Source organism: Cygnus atratus, chromosome Z (genome assembly GCF_013377495.2).
Source record: "Cygnus atratus isolate AKBS03 ecotype Queensland, Australia chromosome Z, CAtr_DNAZoo_HiC_assembly, whole genome shotgun sequence".
NCBI classification, from domain to species: domain Eukaryota; kingdom Metazoa; phylum Chordata; class Aves; order Anseriformes; family Anatidae; genus Cygnus; species Cygnus atratus.
The window spans coordinates 64411337-64433209 of NC_066396.1; the positions used below are offsets into that span (position 1 = coordinate 64411337).

The 21873-nt window shown below is 36.7% G+C and overlaps 1 protein-coding gene across 20 annotated transcripts in view; it reads right to left on the reverse strand.

The window, feature by feature from the left end:
* CSNK1G3 (casein kinase 1 gamma 3) overlaps positions 1-11927 on the reverse strand; it is a 75716-nt gene extending 63789 nt beyond the window's left edge. For 2 of the 20 annotated variants that reach the window (XM_035566986.2, XM_035567000.2), the window contains exons 1-3: positions 10765-11004; positions 5126-5282; positions 2266-2337 (exon numbers count right to left, since the gene is read on the reverse strand). In XM_035566986.2, the coding sequence (XP_035422879.1) occupies positions 2266-2311 (46 nt within the window). In that variant the 5' untranslated portion in view covers positions 2312-2337; positions 5126-5282; positions 10765-11004. Of the gene's footprint in view, positions 1-2265; positions 2338-5125; positions 5283-9204; positions 10498-10764; positions 11152-11791 lie in introns of those variants that run through there. The other 18 variants (XM_035566995.2, XM_050716199.1, XM_035566990.2 and 15 more) reach the window with 17 other exon arrangements.
* Between the last annotated feature and the right edge of the window lie 9946 nt (positions 11928-21873).

Sequence of the window (21873 nt, forward strand, 5' to 3'; positions counted from 1 at the left end):
ATGTATCTGGTCATCAAAATGCCAATATCTTAACTGTGGACACCAAACTAGTGTTCGTCCCTCCTCCCCCTCATCCCCATCACCCAGAGAAGGCGTTGAGATATATGATCTTTAAAGATCTCTTCCAGTTGTGGTTGTACCCAGGTGGGCAGCTGAACTCCACCACAGCCACTGCCTCACTCCCCCTCCTCAGAAGAGGGGAGAAGAAAGTATGCTGGAAAAGAAATAAAAACTCAGAGGTTGAGATAAGGATAAGCTAATTAAAGGGGAAAGGAAGTGGGAAAAAATAAGCAAAGGCCACACGGAAGCACTGAGAGAAAATAAATAAGTTACTCTCTACTTCCCATCACCAAGCAGGGTTCAGCCATGTCCTGGGAAGCAGGGCCTTGATATGCCTAGTGGTTATTTGAGAGGACAGACATCTTCATAACAAGAGCCCCCTCTTTCCCCTTTCAGATGTTTTATTGCTGAGTGTGACACTATATGGCATGGAATATCCCTTTGGTTAAGTTTAGGCAAGCTGCCACGGCCATGTTGCCTCCCATCCTCTTGCCCCACCCCCGTTATAACCTTGGTGGGGGTTGGACAGAGTCCTGATGCTGTGCCAGCACTGCTCAGCAACAGACAAAACGCTGGTGTGTGATACCTGGGCTGTCTGAGCTATACATGCAGAGCGCAGCACAGTATGGGCCGCTGCAGGGAAAGTTGACTCCATCCCTGCCAGACCCAGCACACCAACCCAAACCATTCTATGATTCTCTAACCGCTTACCAATTACCATCACAGACAAAAGATACAACTTGCGGAAAATTAATTTATAGCCAACTAAACATGAACTAAGGTGGTGAGAAATAAAAATTCCTACCTCCTTACCCTATTCTTCACAGGCTCAATTTCCCACATTTGTTCTCAACTCCTCTAACACCTCACCCCACACCCTGAGCAGTGCAAGGGGCTGGGGAAAGGGTCCCGTGGTCAGTGCACAGCAGATCCTCTCTGCTACTCTCCTCCTCACATTTTTCCTCTGCTCCACTATGGGCCCTGCACACAGGCAGCGGTTCTTCAAGAACTGCTCCCACATGGCTCCATACCACGGGGTCCATTCCTCAAGAGCCAACAGCTCCAGCACAGGTCCCACAGGCGGCAGCTCCCCCCTTAGCAGCGAGCAGCAGTCCCCCTGCAGCCCATGGGTCCCACATGGAGCTGATCTCCACGCTGCAGCCCGTGGAGGAGCCCCCAGTGGAGCAGGTGGATGTGGCCTGGAGGAGACTGCGGCCCATGGAGAGCCCCCGCAGGAGCAGGCCCCAGGTCAGAGCTGCAGCCTGTGGAGAGGAGCCCACGCAGGAGAACTTCTGCTCCGTGCCTGGAGCACCTCCTGCCCTCCTTCTGCACTTGCTGTCCACCTTCTCAGTGACTGCAGGGCTGTCTCTCTCACATTTCTCTCACTCCACTCTTCCTCAGCTGCTGCACAGCAGTTTTTACACATTCTAAAATGAGATTTCCCAGAGGGGCATACACACTTGGCTGCTGGGCTCAGCTGTGTCCTGTGGTAGGGTCACTGGAGCTGGATGGAGCAGCTGTGTCCAGCACAGGGCAGCCCCAGGCCTCTTCTCACAGAAGCTACCCTGCAGCTATCCACTGTCAACGCCTTGTCACAGATAACCAATACACTTACAATAACAATGTCCACGTTTTTCAGATATGTGACATTCCAAAAAATAAAGGTAACTGCTTTTCTAAAGCAGCAAGCGCTTTCAGTAGAAATAGTCTACCACAGAGTTTTCAATTTAAGGAACATCTACTTCCAAATTTTTTTTGTATCCACACACAGATTTTGCCAGATCATTTTAAAAAACAAGGAAACAAAAATCAAAAAGATAAATTACAATTGAATCTATTATATGGTAATTTAAATACTTCCCTCTTCTGCTACTGAGCCAACAGATATTCCAATTACATTATGGGTATGCTTCTTTATATAAACTAAAATTAGCACCTTTCAACAGATTTCCGCTAACTGAACATAATAAGCTCATTACATTTTTAGCACACTATGTCAGTAGGAACACACTTACGCATTCCTATCAGAGTTTCTGCAGGATACAATACTTGCTAATAAAATAATTTGCAGTTAATTTGACATATGGAGATCACTTCAACTTTCATCACACAAGTTCCTGTACAACATTTTATGAAATATCTACCTTAAAATTACAAAAAGACATTAATTTTTTTTTTTTTGTTTGTTTTTTATATTGCACTTACCTATAAAAGAATAATGCTGCTCATGCCAATCTCTGTTCTTCATCATAATGCTCCTTTTTTAGAGGAAAAGCACTAAAAAGAAATATATATATGCAGCATTTGCAATTACTTTGGCATTCAAAGAGTCCTGATGTAGAATGCATATAAAGCATGTTAAGGGGTTAATGGCATTAGTCTTCCCAAATTGTTAGAGAAGACCCAGAAGACTTTTTCAAAGACTCTACATAATATAAGGCTTGTATGCAACAAAAGCCTTGAACAAAAAAAAAAATCAAAATTGTACTGCACAGCAAGAAAAAACAGCTATTAGTTACAAATTAAGTCTTCAATTCATATAGATGGAAGATAGAAAGTGAAATGAGACTGTAAGGAAGCAATTAACGGTCATAGAAATGCAAAGTTAATATGAGCTAATAGAGGTTTTATTTATTTGATGGAATGTAACAGATATTCCCAAGCATTGTAAAGAGATCACCTAAAAAGCAGGGAAAGGAGTGGTAAAGACAAGCAAGAATAGTGAAAACAATAGCTAGACACGTTTCAGCTGACAGAAAAGTCTTACACCTTACACCTGCTGAAGTATAAAAGGAATCTAGGATTCAGTTTTAGAAACAGAAATTAAAATTGACAGTAAAAGACAGACAGGCTTCTGGTCCCTGTCAATATACTGCTTAGATTGAGAACACATGGTCACATCAACCCAATAAATATAAAATTAGCCATAAGACTACAGTAATGTCATCCTGAAACAAAATCCCCATTTTAAGGAAGAAGCATATGAGAGCAACTGCATTTGCTGGGTACACAGAGAATTACATACTTCTGCCAGTACTGCTTTACATCGGCTGAAGTATGAAGTCAAAGGCAAAACTTAATAGCAAAACTAGATTGACCACTGTGCTGGTATGGCCATACCAACTCTGAAACTACAGTAGTTATTCCCACTAAAAGAGGGTTTGGCTCTGTGCTCTGCACCATGATAGGAACCTGTTGTTATAGTTTATCTACACATTACTTCTCTCAAACTTTTTGCTCTTGATGTTACAACTTCAGTAATGTTATTTCTAAATACAATAGGTGATTAAATGCTTGTTCACCAAAGTCAAGGCAAGGATTACAAAGACCATTCCCTAAAGACTCTACTGTCTAAAGTTAGATGATCGTTTTGTGATAGTTCTCAGCCTTCTCTTCAAATATTTCCTTGAGAGAACATTTTTACTCTACAGAACTGCTTTGTGCATTTCTGATTTGCTTGCTTATATAATCAACAAGGAGTTTCCAACTCAGAAAACGCAGCTTGTTTAAACGCTTGTTTTGCACACACTCTACCAAACTAAATTCTACATACACAAAAAGCTGAATGTTTTAATGAAACTACACAGATGTACACATAAAAATGAGCCTCAACTCACCACTATATTCTTTTTTTTTTTTTTTTTAAATTCATGTTTTGCAGTAGGATAATCTGAAGAACCCAGAATACTGAAAATTCCCTAAGAATTAGACATACAGAAACTGGAAACGAGCAAATATCTCACTTCCAAATGAATTCACTGTGGGAAAAAGTTCTATATTTTTTTCTTCTGACAGATCATGACCTTTGAACTACTTACAAGTATGCACTTAAACATCAAAAGAAAACAGTTTAAAGAAAAGGTACTGAAACAAAACACTGTAATACTATACACATTCTGAATAAATGGATGAGTTAACAAAAAAAAAAAAAGGTCTGTCTTTTGTTGCATTATACACTCAGTATAGTCAGCAGCTTTGCCGCTATTGTTCCAAGTTCACACACCACCCAAAAGGAACACATCATATATTAAGCAAACACATGCTGGTACAGAAAGTCTGTGAAGCAAAACGATCTTTCCCTGAACCTACACTGGAGAAATTTTAAGTCCTCCTAATCTTTTCATCCTTGAATCAGTATTCATAACCTCAAAGCATTGCAACAACAGCTATGAGAAAAAAGGAAATCATGCAAGGCTACAAAAAAATGATCAAATCTCCTAATTGCTTGTATTAAAAGTTCTCATTTTTCAAGTTCACTGGAAACAACCATCAGCTCTTTAGGTTGCACCCCTACCAAAGATCTCACACTAACACTCAAACAATTTCTTTCACATTTACAGGTTAAAAAGAAAAATCTCAGACTCACTCAAGAGAGCCAGCTGGGCTAACAACTTTAAAGTGCCATTAAATTTTATCACCACAGGGGTGTTTCTAATATCTTGCACAGCCACACTCAACAGAACATGATGTAAGAAAACACTGCTCAAAAAAATCAGTTTTAGGGTCAAAGTCTAATCACGGCCAGTGTCACGTTCCTAAAATTAAAATTCTAATACAGGGGTTGACACTCAAGAAGAGCCTACAACCTGAAAAGAGTTAGACATCCCTAGATTACAGGTGCTGCAGCAGCACCACTGTAATTACATGCAAGCTTACATGTTCTGAGGTGTATGCCAGAATATTCTCTCTCAGATACACAAATCACCTTTAAAAGGAAAAAACCAGCCAGAAAGTTTTTACGCTCCAGATCTACTCTTTAATAAAAATATTAAGTGAACACCAAAGCTGCTAAAAAATTTTCCCTGTCAGGAAATAACAAAGTTAAATGAAACAAACAACTGTCACTTCTCCTTTAAGTATCATAAGGTTAAATTAAACTATGTAAGATAATGCATAATTACAAGATCCTGTATCAGTGCTAGTATCAGTACACTGACATTTTCCCCCAGTTTTAGAAAAAGCATACAGTAGCAGAAGACATAGGGAGAAAAAGAAAAGACTCCATGAAACAAAAAGACTGTAAAAAGCACTTCATGTTTAAGTGCAAAGCATTTGAACAAATTACCCAAGCCACCACCATTTTCATGTCTTCAGTTTTGCTAGTCCCTCAGACTTCTTGGTTCACAGTACTTCCACTCTCAAGGTCTCACGGTTGTTGGTGTTTTGTTTTTTGTTTTTTTTTCGCATTTTCATTAGTCCAGCAGCAAAGCTTCTCCTCACACCTTCCAGAAACATGCAGAGAAAGTTTCTAATGCCTCTGATTTCCAACAGTGTTCCTCTAACATTATGTACAGCTTTTATGAAATAATCCACCTACTCAGTAGCCCTTATTTCAAACAAAGAACAGTCCTGTTCAATTTTCAGTCTTCACCTAAATGTTACAAGTACGCGTAGACAGACAGAATAACAGAATTTTACTCAACAAAACTCCTTCAGAAGTATTTAATAGTACCAAAAAAAAAAAAAACACGTAATTTATACTACATGTCAGAAATCTAGATCAGATTGAGAGCTCCCTTGTGAGGCAATCAAAACACCATTCAAATATCTAATAAACTATTTATGGTATTGTTTTTACACATTACGGAAAGATTAAGCTCTTCTTTCTAGCCTAGCCCTGGGATGACTGCATCATTTTCATTCATTTTTATAAACATGTCTCTGTACAATAGAGGACATCTGTGAAATTTCAAATTCACAGCAAAAAGGTTCACAACTGAACAGCCCTTGAAACTTAATTTTCTTATATCTTAGAAACTTTTCTAAGAGTTTCTAAGCTCCAAAAACTCTTGTGACGGTATTTAAAAGGAAGAATAGCTCTAAATTGATACACAATTTACTAAGATTCATTGTTTACTTAAACTAAAAATAATCTAGTTATTGAACAGTGATTTTTTAAATTTTATTCCACTGAGAGAAATTCAAATCTTCACATGGTCTTCATGTGACCCATAAAACTAGAGCTGATGTTCCTACAGCTTATATTAAAAATAAATTCAGTTATAACTGTAGTTTTCATTCAAATAGATGCTCATAACATTGGTATTACACCACTTTGACAGTTGTTTATCAAGCCCCCCAAATCCCAGACTGCTATATACAAACCCTAAAAATAAACGTTAAAAAGTTAATTGCATAACTCACATGAACATATCCAATCTGATTTTGATTTAATATTATTTCTTAATTTTCCAAATCACAGAAGTAAAGACAAAATTCTTAGACAACTCAAAGATAAAGTACTGAAACATTCAGTATATGATTTCCATATATACTACTTACTTGGAGATGAGCTTTGAAAAACAAAAACCCATTTCCAAACAATTTCTCCTGGCAATTTCTTTCTCCAGCTATCAATAAACTGTATCAAAATTGCTAACTACTGTATCATTACACATTTCTTGGATAGCACTGTCTAAAAGTAACCTCGACATAATGGAAACTTACTCATCAGTAACTTAATTCAATCATAACAATGTCATCTACTTGACACACAAGGGGAACAACAGTCTAACTCTTGCAAATCCAATATAGCCAATCTTTTTGTGTGTCATTTTTAAAAACTTTTTTAAAATAAATTTTTTTAAAAAGTTTTTTTTTTTTTTAAGTTTAAAAAAACAGCTTTTTTTTAAGCTTTAAGACGTCTTATTTCTTTAGAAAACAGACTAAAGGTTTTTGGAAGAACATTCCAAATACTATCAATGGATCATTCTTAGAGCTGAAAGTCAGAAAATTTAAAACAAATATCAAAAGGGCATTTTTGGAAGTCAGAGATACTTATCTCTGTTTGGTAAAAGCTGAAATTAAATTTAACCATCTGGTCTTCCAGTTGGCTGTTGATAACATTCATCTCTACCCAGTTACTGTTACCCATAAACTCAAGTTGCACCACTTGTTATCTCTCCAGATTTAAAGATGCTCAGCCTATTTAAAGAAAATGTTGAACAGAAGTAAAAAGTGCAAGTTTCATAACCTGCTCCTGAGAACCTGCTCCTAGAACACTATAATGAGTATCGTTTGTTTGAGGCAATCTTGAAGAGAAAGAATGGCACAATATTTTTTACTGGACTTCCTTTTTTTTTTTTCCCCCCCACCAGTGTAACACATTGTTTTTCCCAGTCAGTGTAACACAAGTAAGAAAATACAGGTTCAGGCTGGAGTGACACGTACCTCTCATGATCCTTATCAGGCCCCTGACAGCAATCTCTACAATATTACTGCATCTTCCAGAGACTACTGCACAGTTGATATTTTTTTTATTTTTTTTACGATATCTTCATTTACATTGATATCATCTACATGTAAACTGACATACACAATATCATAATCATTTGAAAATAATTATCAACTCCATTTTAAGATATTGGAACTTCTCTAAAGCAAACCTTTATAAAGTTATAAATAATTAACAAAATTATACCATTACATTAAAAAGCTATTGAAACAAAAAGCCTTTCCTATTTTTACATATAGAAATGCTAGCTGCTCCATGTAAGGCCAAATATAAATACCTAAAATGGAAATTGTTTATGTCTTAAGTCAAAATGGTACTTGAGAGATTTTCTGTGGAAAACAACACATTTTTTCAATAGCACTGTCTTCTAGGCCGCAGAGGTGGGTCATACTAAATCACAAATTCTAGCATCACAAACGTAATCTGCCAAGAAGCCCCTACCTCCAAAGAGCTACAGTAGTTTTCTACAAAAATATATCCCAGGCAACCTTCCAAACACAGCAGATGAACACTTACTAGCTCATTAACACCTCATGCTCAAAGAGGAACCAAACCCAAAAAGGTCAGTTTTAAAGCTACAGTACAGACAATCTAAGTCTGAAACGGTTTTGGAAAATACAGTTAGGCAATACAATGGCTCAGCATGAAGGCTCTCCTCTCCTGCTGCATCTGGCCACAGGTACCTGCTGCTTTAACTGCTTAATTCACAACAGACTCTGAACTTAAAGCCTGCTATAAAACCATTAAATTCACTAGCCATGCAGGAAGTACACAAACTCACTATTGAACAGCAGCTAAATTCACTCAGGATACATAAGAAAGAGGCAGAGCAAGGGAAGAGGTACAAAACTGAGTAGGCAGGAATGAGCAAGGAGAAGAAACACCTGGCAGTAAAAAGGAGGACTCTTCCAGCAGCCAGACATTAAATCAGACCAAGCACCCCGCATAATTTCAATAGCTGGTGTTTCAAGTAAACTTACGGCATCTTTCAAAGAGAAAATGTTCATAGACCTCCATAGGCTAATCACCACCCAGACAGTACTGTTACCTGTGACCGGTTCACCTACTTAGTGTTACTGTACATAGTTTACTGGCTTCTCAGAAATACTCAATAAATAAACATAGGAATTACAGTGTGACAAACCACACACTTCACCATGGAATCCAGGTCCTGCTTGTCAGAAGACACCGCAGGATTTTTGTACCACTGAAAAGGACATTACCCTCCATTCTTGTATTCCACATTCTCACCAGCTTAATACTCGAAGCTAACATTGACAAAGGGCATGAACTGCCACCCCGGCAATTACACCCCTGCAATCTGAAAAAATATCCACTCCAGGAAAATTACATTACATTATCAACAGATTTTAAGTAAATAGTTATTTTAAAAAGTCTTGGTATGGTAGAAGTTGAAGAGGGTAATAAGCTTAAAGGGAAGATCATACAGCATTCATCTCTATTTTCTGAATACAGATGAGTACTCTACTACTTACTAGAAGTTTCAGAAATTCATTTAAAACTACTGCTTTCACAAAGGTAAGTCATCAAAATCATAACCACTCCTACAGTACAGACTGGTATTCTCCCTATTCCCCTAACTTTTGACTTATTTAAAAAAACAAAAACAAACTATTGTGCTTTTATTTACACTAATACTTAGCTTAAATAAACACACATATTTTTTCCTTCACTGAATTATTTCAATTGCAGCACACAAGTTCCCAGAATCCCAGTGATATTATCTAGGATGCTACTCAGAACTAAGCATAGAAAAACAAGATCACAAACAGCAGACTGATTTCACTGCACTGGTTCTGCAGCAGCCTTGAGGGAGTCAAAGCATCTGTACTGCCAACAATCTTCAAATTAAGGTTTGCAAGAAAGTAAGACAATCAGATAAAACTTACTTTTCCATGATTTACTAAAAGGTAAAGACCTATCATATCGAAGTCGCAAAACATTTCAAAAGAATGTTAAAGGCCCAGAAACAAAGCAAACGGCACGTTGCAGTTCTTAATGCTTCTGCCTATCCTTCCAGGTTGCATTCTCCTTGAGAATATCCCATCCCATTTTCACTGCTGAATAACTCTCAAGTATCATGATCCGTTTAAGCTAATCTAACGAGTCAGCCACGGAAAACCACTGAGCCACTCCCCCTCTAAGCTCTGCATCCGCTTCTCGCAATTGCGGGTTGGGTAGGACTGGGCAAAAACTCCTGCAATTAGGTTCTGGTTGAACCAGTGAGCTGTAACTGGAAAACGACACCCCTTAAAACTCCTTCCTCCCATGATTTGTCTGTGTCATCAATTGATTTATTACCCATAGCCATTTCAAAACAAGCAGTTAAAAATAAAGACCTAAGGAGAAAAAAAAAGCATATAGGTATTTCTTGTTTAAACAGACTGAAAAAGTTATATTAGCCAGTATAATTTATTAATATAAATCAGACAGTTAATACAGCTAATCAATACCTCATTCTTTATAGAGATGCTTTGTGTCATTACACGATACTTGAGAAAAGTAACAACTAACACTTCCCTATTCCTCACATTTGATCTATTGTTATCTCAAAGTCCAAACAAAATGAAATTTATCCTAAACACCGGGATGCTTTGTTACATTTTCTTTGTTAAAGCTCAATTTTAAGACAAAAATAAAGATGCTACAAATACTCGTCACTTTCACACTTCTAACTTTCAAACAACTCAGCATAGTCACTATAGAAGCATAAACAATCTTATTTTGTAGGATGTAACTTTGCAGGTGTAGTTGGTACACTAAGTTTTGAAACACTCTATCAACTCCATTAAACCTGTTTATTTCTAGAAGCTACATGATTGCTGAAAAGTGAAAAAATTAGCACTGTAAGTAAATTCAGTCCTGTTAACTGCATGTTAAGTGGATGAGAAAGAACTCTTTAGCAGGTTCAATAATTTTTCTTGTGGGGAAAAACAACTTTAGTAAGGTTATTACGACAGTGCCTGCAAGTCTTCAGAGCACACAGGTTGCATCTCCTAACCAATCTTTAAAACCTTCACCCAGATCATGCAGAAGATGTGACTGTATCAGAGTTGTACAAGTGTCACTGTATCAGAACTGGTAGTTCTAGATTCTGAAATTCACTTACATTTTATTAGCCAACACTACTATATTAGCAAATCAATTTGATTCAAACGTACAAGTAGCAAGACAAAAGATTCATTTCTTTAGCTGAAAATCAACTTCTGCTAATGAACCCCTCCACTGTTTACCAGCTTATTTCAGCCCAGCATAATACAATACCACTTATTTCCATTGCGATTGCTGTTTCACTTGTTGAAACTTCTGCATTAAGAAGAGACTGAGAGGAGAAAGATGTTGAGGGCAGCAGAACATCTCTTGAAAATTAGTTAACAAAAAAACAAACAAACAAACAAAAAAAAAGCTCTAGTTTCTTTTTTAAAAGAAGAAAGCTTCACTATCCTCACCTTGGGCTTTACCACCCCAACCCTGCTTAGGATAACCCGCACCTGCTGCACAGTTATCCGCAGCGCACAGAGGGCGCAGGTAAGTCCTTTATCCCCACAGCATGTGCTCAACAAGGCGCTGCGCCCACGGCCAGCCCCCGGCACACGCCAGGCAGCGCTCGCAGGGAACGTTTCAGAGGAAAACAGGAAAAAAAAAATAATTAAAAATAAGCCAGGCCGACAGGCAGGGCAGCTCGTGGTGGGCGACTCACCGGCTCCGCGCCGCCTCGGCAGCCGGCGAGGCGGAGAACCCCCTCCGGGGCAGGCAGCGGCAGAAAATGGCCCCCGGCCCCGACCCCGCCGCGGCCCCGGCACCGGGCGGGCGGGAGGGAGGGCGGGGCTCACTGTGGCACCTCCCGCCCGTGCGGCGGGAGATTGGCAGTCATTCCAACCAATCGAAAGGAGGAGAGAGTCGAGGCCCGCTGAAGGGCGGGGGAAGTAGCCAATGAGAGAGGGCGTGGGCGTCGCCGCTCTACCGCTGCCTGGGCAGCGCCGGGCCGCGAGAGGCGGCCTGTTGCCGTCCCCGTCCTCGCGCACACCGAAGTTGCCCCGAGGCTCCGCAAAGTGTAAGGCTTCCCATAAAAATGGTCTCTGCGTTTTCACTGGGAGACTTAAAAGTGCGTTTAAAAGTTCGTTGAAAGCCCGTGTCTCGGCAGGAGAGCGGGTGGGAGGAAGAAGCGCTGGAGCCCCTGCCAGACCCTGGGCATTGCTTGCCCAGACCGTTTTTCAGGGTCAGTTTGGAGCGTGCTGCATCCTTCCAGATACTTCTGGAAGTCCTTGTGGAACAAAAGAATTGAAGACAATACAGCTGAGAGGGGCCTTAAGAGCGTTCAGTCCTCTTTCACCAACTATTGTAACCTAGCCTCAATGGACGTCTTAGCTCCCTTTGCCAAAAAAACTCTAGGCAACCTTTACTGTTACACCCAATAAGAAAGATTTTGCTGTGATCTTGCAAATTAAAACCACTGGTAATTGCATTTATGCTAACCTTTTTGTTGTGTGCCGGTATACAAGGTGGACCTTGGTAACATCATTGTCGTTCATTCACAGAAGTGCAAGTCCTGTGAACAACTCCTCCCGTCCCATGCACATTGCCGATTCTCCTTCAGGAGATCTTACTTCCTCACAGGAATTCACCTGGTTTTCTTCATCACCATGTAGGGTGCAGTGCCCACAGACAGGTCTGTACTTTGCTGTACAACAAGTTTTCCATCTGTAAAAGTTGGTTTTGTTAAAGAGGAATGGGCATATACTTACTAATATTACTATTGCAGGATCCCGTCAGACACTTAAGCTTTCCACTCCTGTAAGCAGCTAACCAGAGACAAAAATAAGCATGGTATTACTGTGATTCCAGATTTGTTTTGCAGAATCTATCCTTGAATTTGACATCAGCCTTAATCAGAAATGGACAGATTCTCACAAATCCTAATATTGCATTCCCTGGCCTTTACTAAAGAGCCTATTGCAACCTATTGATGTGTACAGACTTACTGATGTATACAGACTTTACAGACTTTTGTATGTAAAGCTGTAGGGGCTTTTTGCAGTAAAGTTATCATTTCTGACTTCAAAAATTAAATTCATTTTCCTTTTGTTCAACTCAGCATATTATTTAATAACCTTCAATACTACCATTTAGCAGAAGAACAAATGCAAAAGGGAAAGATGTCTTCCATATATCGGAAATTTGAAGAAAAAGTGCATCTGTTGGGGTGGTTGGAATTATGGTCAGTACTGAACAAAGCAGGTAATTGCTATGTATAAAATGTGTTTGCACTCTTAGTAAGAAAACACAGGCATAGCATACCATCAAGTACACAAAATCAGAAAGGAATGCTGTGGCTTCAGCTTTATAATGTGAGGTATGCACGAACAAATGTTGTTCCAAGTGAACAAAAAATTAGTTCAAGTGTTAATACTAGGCTGAACATTATCGCTGTCAGGGAATCTTTCAAAAACTCCTGTGCACACAGCAGAATAACAGAGCTTGTCTAATACCATGCCTCTTAACTTTCCAAAGCTTTTTTTTTTTTAAGTACTTTATGATAAATTTGTTGAGATATTTCATTCCCTGTGAATTTTCAACTTTCATTTTAATATCTGTTGTTTTGCAGTGAAAATTCAAAGTCTATTTCTAGTAACCTACACAATTTCATTTATGCAGTGTTTTCTGATGAACTTAATTTCACCATGGCATAGAGGAACACTTAATTATCAGATACTATTAAATTTAGAACTTGTGCTAAAAGAGCCCACAGACATACCTTCTGTTTTTTCAGTGTTACAGATCAGATTTCCCTTAACAACAGCTTTTCCAGATCTCTAAGATCTTTAAGAACTTACTTATTTTCACACACATGGAATGGATAATCATAATATTCCTCCTTCCATCCAATATTTTAAGTGCATATTGAATTCTAAATAGTGTTTTGTTGTTGTTGTTGTTGTTGTTTTTTCCCACTCTTATGACTTGAACAAGCCAAGCTCATTTAGAATGTTTGCTCTCACTGTGGTATCTTGATCACAGTCCTTTCTGCCATTCAGAATCCTGTAACTTAATCCAGGCACTTAAGAAGATCTCACCACCTAAAAATAGAGTTAAACAGGCAGTAATACAAACTGCTGCAGTAAATTAATTATTTTTTATGGATCTGCTAAATTCTGTTTGGCTCTAACTTTTAGCTTAAGTTTTATTCTTCTAGTTCCAACTGTGCAAAATGAAAATCCCTGTAATGTAAGTAAGCTACAGAGTCATGAGCCAGCTCTTAGCTCTTTGTGGAGAGACAGTGAAGGAAATCCGTTTCTAGCTGATGTAAATGTGTTTTCCCTGTACAAACAGGGAAAACAAACAAAACTGGGTATTTTTCATTTGTTCTAAAGTTCATGCAGTTTGGCAGCACTTGGTGTTTGTGAAGCAGAAAGCCTTACCTGGCTGGACTTTGCAGATTGGGGTTGAGGTACACGTGTAGGTTCCAAAATTTTAAAACCATTAGGAGCAGTGTTTAGTCCTCAGCGTAGAGAACATACCAAGGCACCTAGACATAGCACCATGTGAGAGAAACGTGGGGCTTGCCTTCTGTACTGCATGACTGGAGCCCAACAAAAACATAGGAATTCATGCTCTTGTTGGTATAGTAATGTCATTGCTGATGATGTTGGCAAAAAGCATGCCCAGTTTGAGAATCCCTGTAATACATCATCCTCGTTCATCATACGACATTAAGCAGCTGACAGGATGTCTGTGCTTTAAGTAAAAAAGCAAAAGCAGACTTTGGCTGCTTCATCTGAGCTACATGCATACATTGTTCTACTTTTTCTCCACAATCCTGAAGTTCTTGGTTGAATAGACTTCTTGGCAGTTTGCTGTTTTCAATTTTTCTTTAGAAGAACTGCAGATGAGAAAGAGATACAGAAAAGTGGTGTGCTCTGGCTGATTCCTTCCAAACTAATGGACCACAATGAGCTTTTAAAAGCTTGTGGAAATCACAGTTGCAGAAAGTTCAGAAAGAGGACATGTCGATCTTCACTGGTGCCATTTCAGCACAACTGCAAAATTAATTTAATTATTAATGTATTTTAAGGATTTTTTTAATAGTTTTTTTACTATTACTATTACTATTTACTTAGCCTCATGTTAGCATTAACTGGTTTTACAGTAGTACAGTTCATATTCAGATTTGGGTTGTTTTTGTATGGTTTTCTGGTTACAAATATTGCAGTTTATTGATTGCTCTATTTTATGTTTTCTCTGAAAGCTGAGATCAGTGAACAGACATGAAATAAAGGCAGAACATTGCCCTAAAAAGTAACTTTGCTGCTAACTCACATGCAAAATGATATCCCATTGGTTTTGTTTATATCTGTGTTTATGCTGTGGGTTTTGTAGAGCTTCTTCCACAAGCTCTGAATTAGAAAGCTTGTAATTTTATTTTACTTGAGCAGTAACCCTAAAGAAGCTGTACATATCTTTTTGAGATACGAATATTAAATTTCTGGAAATTGGATTCACATGGATTTAGAAGAAAGAAAAAAAATGCTCCATCCAGAAATAGAAACCACTTATTCTGTCAGGTAGAGCATGAGGGATGAGATATTAATTGCTTGGCTTCCTTAACATCATTACCTTTTAATTAATTCAATACAAGTCTGGTTTTGAGAGCTCCTTGCGTGCTCTCTGTTGGCATTATTATATACATTTTTGCAGAAATTCACTAATAATATACTGAGAACAAGGCTAATTCCACAGAACTTGTCTTTTTTATTCACAAAAACTAATGGTATAGTTCGTATAATACTAAGCACAGGGGATAATGATTACTGTGAAAAAATCAAGGACATTTCTATGAACTACTTTTCCATGAAAATCCTTGAGTCTACAAATACTGGCGGCTGCTTTATAAAATATTGGATTATGTGGAAAGGGTAGGTAAATAGATACAAAGTGAATTGTTTTTATATGTTTGGGGGGTTATTTTTTATTTATATATATATATATTTTTTTTTTACAAATGAGTTGCTATATCTAAATTATTAGACATTCTGTAAAGAAACTAGAGGGGAGGGGTGGGAAGAGTTTTTCCAGGAATTTAGGTGTTGTTTTAATCAACAAAAAAGAAGACAGATTTCTTTCGCAATCCTAGTCCAAGGCTCCACTTAAACTAATGTCAAATTTTTGCATCAACAACATCCCGTAGTAAGAATATTCACAGAAAACTTAGCAGTTGTCTGAAGAATTTTATTTGGTTTGGACTTGGTTCCTCCCAGCCTTGGCTTTTTTCTTAGAAGACCTGCTGAATTTACTGATCCTTCTATGCTTCTAATGATGATGAAAACGATTTTGCAGACTTCTGCTTATAATCCTTCCTTTTTTTTCCTTTTTTTTTCTTTTTTTTTTCTTTTTTTGTTTTTTTTTTTCCCAGACTGAAAATTCCTGCTTTATTTAGTCATTCCATGTAAAGAATGTGTTCCATGTTTTGGTCATCCTTGTCACACTTCCGTGATTTTTCCACCAGTTCCAGTACTGCTTTTCTGAGATAAGGGGATCAGAACAATATATGTATTTTTGTTTTATTTCATAGTGCTTTTTAAATGATTTCTAACATCTGATGTTATTTTTTGGCCTCTACGAAGCATTAAGCTGAAGTTTTGCACAGACATGTCATAAACTAGGGTCTGTGTAGTTATGATCAGCCCATCATTTTCTATATGATGCTAGGACTGTTCTTCCCCATGTCCATCATTTAATCTTTGTATATTTTGAAGTTCTGGCATTTTAACTGCTATGTGATTATATCTCATAACATGGAATGTATTCCAAGAAATTTTATTATTATATTACCTAAAAATTAAGACTTAAAACATACATCAGTCTTGGATTTGTAGTAATCTTTTGTCTTCATAAAGTGAAGTGGCAGTTTCAGACAAAAGAAGTGAATCACAAGACATTGAAATTTGGAAATTCCCTTATCTTAAGATTGGTACAGTACTTTAGGAAGCCAACATACCACTGAAGAAGGATCTCTGTGCATCTGATTCTGAAAAATACAAGCAATTTTCTCTTTTCAAAAAACTGCATTGAAATTATATTTTTTTCCATTCAAATTCACCATATTTTTGTTTTCCCATGTGGCAGAAGAACACCTTGCAGTGTAGCTTTAGGTGGAAACCACAGTACATAAAGGCGTTTAATACCAGGTCCGTTACCCACCGTAAGCTGCAAACAAGAGAATGAACATTGATTTCATGGGTAGTAGGGCATAAAAGCTGTTCATCATGATGTTTCTCTCTAAGGTTTAGAAGCTGTTGAACTTGAGCAATAATGAAAGCCACCCTTAAAAACAAAGAAAATCATGCTAGGAAATATTTCAGCTGGGAGGTGAGAGAGGGAGATGAAAGGAAATTCTCTGAGGTGTCTGGACGAATATAATTCCATTGTGAGAAGAGTGTAGCTCTTCTGTTCCTAGTGTAGTTCTGAAACTACACTAAAAGCTCTGGGAGTACAAAATGTAGACATTCTACTTCTTTCCCCAAGAATCAATAACACCAGAAGGAAAAGAAAAAGTATGTGAATTGCCAGGCTGAAACTCACAAAGTCTGAACAAGGAAATGCATGAATAAGCACATACACTAGGCTGAATATTGTACAATCCTGAATAAACATAAGAAACTATCCTTATGGCTAAACAATTCCTCCCAGGCCTCAGAAGAAAGGTTATGAAGAAAAAGTTTTGGATTCTCTTAGGAAATATCAGTAGCTGAAACAAGATGTCAAAGGAAAAGGAGTAGAAAGACTTTAAAGGACAATCCCAAGCCTTGAAAAGGTATCTGAGATAGTATGCTTCTAATTTAATATTTTCTAATCCTTCCAGTAAACAGCTGTGCGGTTCTCTCTTAGGATGTAACATCTTCCAGATTTTATGATCTGATCCACTTTATGGCTGTTTATTCTTAGCATAAATTCTGCTGAAATAATTCCACAATTTGCCTTCCAGTTGTACATTTAATAACATCTACAATTATCTGTCAATAATGCTACATCTTTCAGCATTACCAATTTAAGTGTTTATATTTCTACTGTAATTTCTCTACTATTATTTCGAGTAATTTCTAGTAATTTCATGGACTAGAGCCTTTTAGAGATATAACTTGCAATCTATATAAAATTTATTTCAAGTTTCTATCAACGTAGGCTGTAGCTTTGCTTGTGGTCTATGCTATTATTTCATTATATTTTCTTTTCTGCTTGAAATGTGAAAGGTGCACACTCCCTCCCTCCTGCACTCCTTCCCCCTTCCTCTTTTGTACTTTTTCTGGTAGCTTTATTTTTGATATTCAAATTATATAAATTACCATATACTCTACAAAATAATCTATTTTCATACAATGAATTCTCAAGTTTTAACTAGTTTAGTGCCTCTTATTTTTTCCTCTGCCAAAGCTAAATGGAACCATAAGGATTTTTAGAAATTATGAATGAAGTCTTCCTTTATTCCTCTCATTTGGTTAATATGCTATCCATCCTCAGAGAGCCCATTGTAAATATATATATATATGTGTGTATATATATATAGTAACTTCTAATAGGTTACTTTCTCAGTCTTTTAGATCATTGTGAAGAAAAAAAAGTCAGCTAAGAAATTCCAGCAGGAGGAAATATATTTGTATCCACACACAGTATTTTCAAAATTAAATGGTGGTGTTTACCCAATATATTTTTAACATTCAGACAAAGGAAAAAAGAATTGAACATTCTTTTATTCTCCATCTGAACAGTATTACTTTTCAAAGGAATCATTTCCTCTCCCAGTTTTGTAGCCTTTTCAAAAACAAATACCAGCATTTTATGCAACTTTGTCTAACACTGTTTTCTGACTTCTGATAAATTTGATCTTTATGTTTGTGATCCACAGTCCTCATTTCTTGAAATTATTAATTAAATCTTAAAATCATAAATTTGAAGTTGTCAATACATGTATTGTGGGCATCTGACAAAGACAGTTAAATTAAAAAATAATGCTTAAGAGGCCCTTAGAGATCCTTATCTCCAACTCCCTGTTTCAAGACCATACCTACATTAATTTAACCAGATGCTTGTTTAATCTGTTCCAAAGAGATTTCCAATGGCCATGTACCTGGAACAAAATAGGCCAAAAATAACTCTTGCTTCTATGTCAATCTATAAATTCTCTGCTTCTGTAAAATTAGGGAGCATCAAGAATAAGCATCATTTTCCTTATGGGGATGATATTTATATTGTTACATTGCTTCCTAGCTCTGTGGGATAAGGATAGACCCAAACTGAGTTTAGAAAAAGCAATAGTTGCACTGAACTTCCATACAAAAAGAAGGTAGAACCAAGTAAGTTAGTACCAGAGTAGCTTGATCTGGAAGAAATGAATTAATGGCCTAATCTAAATACGATTTAAAGTCACTGTAGAAGCTATTAAAAATCCAGTCCTATCAAGCATTGGAGTGCATAGAAACAGTGAATTTATTAAAGTAATTTTATGTTTAGATGTAAGCACATGCAAGATATCATTGTAGAGGCCTAATACGCATACAATCAAAAATGATCAAGAACAGCCGGAAGCAGAAGCATGCAGGTAGGTACAAACTCCAGTCCAGGAGCAAAAGGAAAAGTCAAGACAAAGAGCTGCCCAATCCACTTCTTTTTATCTTTGCAAAGTATTAATTATTAAATAAATAAATTGTGTGTGTAGGGTTAACCCCCAGGGAAATTACAAAAAATAAATAAATAAAAAAATTCAGTCACCTTTCTCATAATTTCATCCACCTTTCACTTGAATATTAATTATTTTTATTCATATAAAATTGAATTTCTCTAGGAATATATATGATCATTTTGTCATAGAAAAAAACCATGAGATAGTCATCAACTATCATTTCCTCTCTCAATATATGAATTTTTGAGACCTGAAGGACATATGTTTCTCTACCATGTAGAATGACTGCAAGCCAATTTTAAAACTTGCTATTGAGAAGTCACAAAACAAATTTAAGACCTGAACCTGAAAACTCACAAGCATTTTTCACGGTTATTTATAGGATGCAAAATATAAAATATAGGCATTGCTAAATCTTATTTGTCTGGAACTGTAAGTGAATATATTGAGTTTTACATACCACTTTTAAAATGTAATAGGCAGTAGCAAAACTAAAATCTCCTGTGTCAGTAATGTACTGAAAAGGTAAGTTAAAAAAAAAAAAAAAAGTAAAATATTCCAAAGTAAATTAGATCTTGTTTACTCTTTGGGCACTGCCCAATTTGAGCAAAGAATATAAGACTTAAAAATGTTTATGTGATACTTGTATGAAGTCAAGAGCAAAAGGGAATATTCAGACTAGATCCCTTTAGAAAAATATGAAGGCATTAACAAGACAAAGTTCTTAGGTTTTCAAGTGTAAATTATTTTAGTGGGGAAAATATGCAACATGCAGAATATTCAGTAATATAATATCCTATAATAACATAAAATTAAACATTGTCATTTGGATTAAATAGTCTCCAGCTTGCTTAGCATGCTTACAATCAAGCGAGGATTCTTGTTTGAAGAGTGCTATGCCTGACAGACATCTGATAATTGATCTACCTTAGTAGTAAAGAACAGATCAAGACATTTTTTTTTCCTTTCACAGGACAAAAAAAGTCTTTGAACCAACATCTTTATTTGTAGAACACAGATGAAAAATACAAACTTTGGACAAATTTTATTATGCCTACAAAAATATTATATGTCTTTAGACTAGGCATTTCATCTCACCAGTTTACCCAGATTTGATTTTTCTCATTAAAAAATCTATTTAGCAGAAGCTATTTGCAGTACAGTACAGCATCATTTAATGCATTAGAGAATATGTTTCAAAAAAATCTCCAAGTGGCTTACATGTAGTATGAGTGTATTTATCAGGATTTTTAATTAATAGCATTTCCTTAGATGGGAATTACATAATGAAGTAAAATTAAATTAATTCATTTAAACTTTATTTTCACTAAAATATATCTTTTTTTTTTTATATACCATTGAGTGCTACTAGTATCCTAGAGAACAATAATTCTAGTTTACTGAAATGATAGAGCACCTGAAGAGTAGCCAGTGAACTCAGCAACTGATGTTGATGCTATTGCTATTCCAGTAAATATGTCTTCAGAGAAGAAAATTAACATTCTGCTGAGTAGAGGAAAGCACTCATCTCCATAATAATTTTAAAAATTCTGTTGAAACTAAATGCAAGACATAATGTATGTTATGACGGTTGCTTGGGTTTCTTTTCTGCTACTTAAGAGTTGTAACTCATACCATTTACATTAAAAAACTATTCTGAAATAATGTTTCCATTCCCTCTCTCACCATGATCGTAGAATGTAAAATCAGTGTATCAAGATCCATGAAGACTTATTGGGACTAAATCATCTGAACATCCACATACTCCATCTCATGTGTACACAACTATCAGCAGATGTAATTTTCAAGTCTAGAAGTTGATAATATCATGTGTGTAAAAATCTTTTACTAAAAATCTGATACAGTTTTACACTAATTATACAGGAAATAACATATCTGGCAATAAGAGACATGATACCGTTAATTCCCCTTTTTAACTGCATGAACATGACTGAAAATAGAGCTATGTGTTCATATTATTTCGTTTCAGTTTCCTGTTTCAAAGACTGAGTGAATGATGACACACTAATAACTAGTACCAGAAATAATATTAAAAAGAGTTTAAGAAAAATAAAGATAAGTTCTTTCTTTTTTTTCCTTCTGAGGTGTATTGTAGTCCATTGTTGAAATCCAAGATTTCACAGAGAAATCTACTGAGCATAACTCCAGGAAAAATCAAAGCAAAGGCTGTACATGGCACATTTTCCTAGGCAAAATTATCACTGCTAGCTCATGGGAGACAAAATGTTTTGCCTTCTTGAAAAATCAAAATGGACCTTTCTTTAACAAGCCTAGGAAACATATATATATATATATATTATTTATTTTTTGGTCCACATTATGTCTTGTCTGTATTTCTTTTTGATAACCATTTCAACTTTGTTTAGCACCTCAAGCACTATCAGGCTAGTGAACTTCCCAGTGACATAACAGGAACATAGGCTGTTCCATCCAGTGTGCAAGCTAATTTGCACTCAGCTAGAACACTGTACTGGTATTTGATAAAAAGCTGATAGTGCAATGCCGCAAATAGTTTGTCCTTTTCTGCATTTCATTTTTATGCACTGCACAAAATTTCAGAAGTGATCTATCTTGTTAATGAGAAGACAGTCCTTTCATTATCATGTATTTTGTTGCATTTCCACTCTCCTCTTAAGTTGTCCCAATATAGTAAGGAGTCATAGAGAAGTCAAAGCAAGTTGAGCCTCAGCACACCTCAGTGTGTCCTCCATGCACTCGGGCAGAGAACGAAAATATATCATCAAAGAGCATAACTGATGACTAAGATGAAAGCCAACTTCCAATGGTTAATAACTGATCCATTTCCTTTTTTTTTTTTTTCTTTACAATGGAAATGTTAACCTCTATCATAACAACGCTTGTG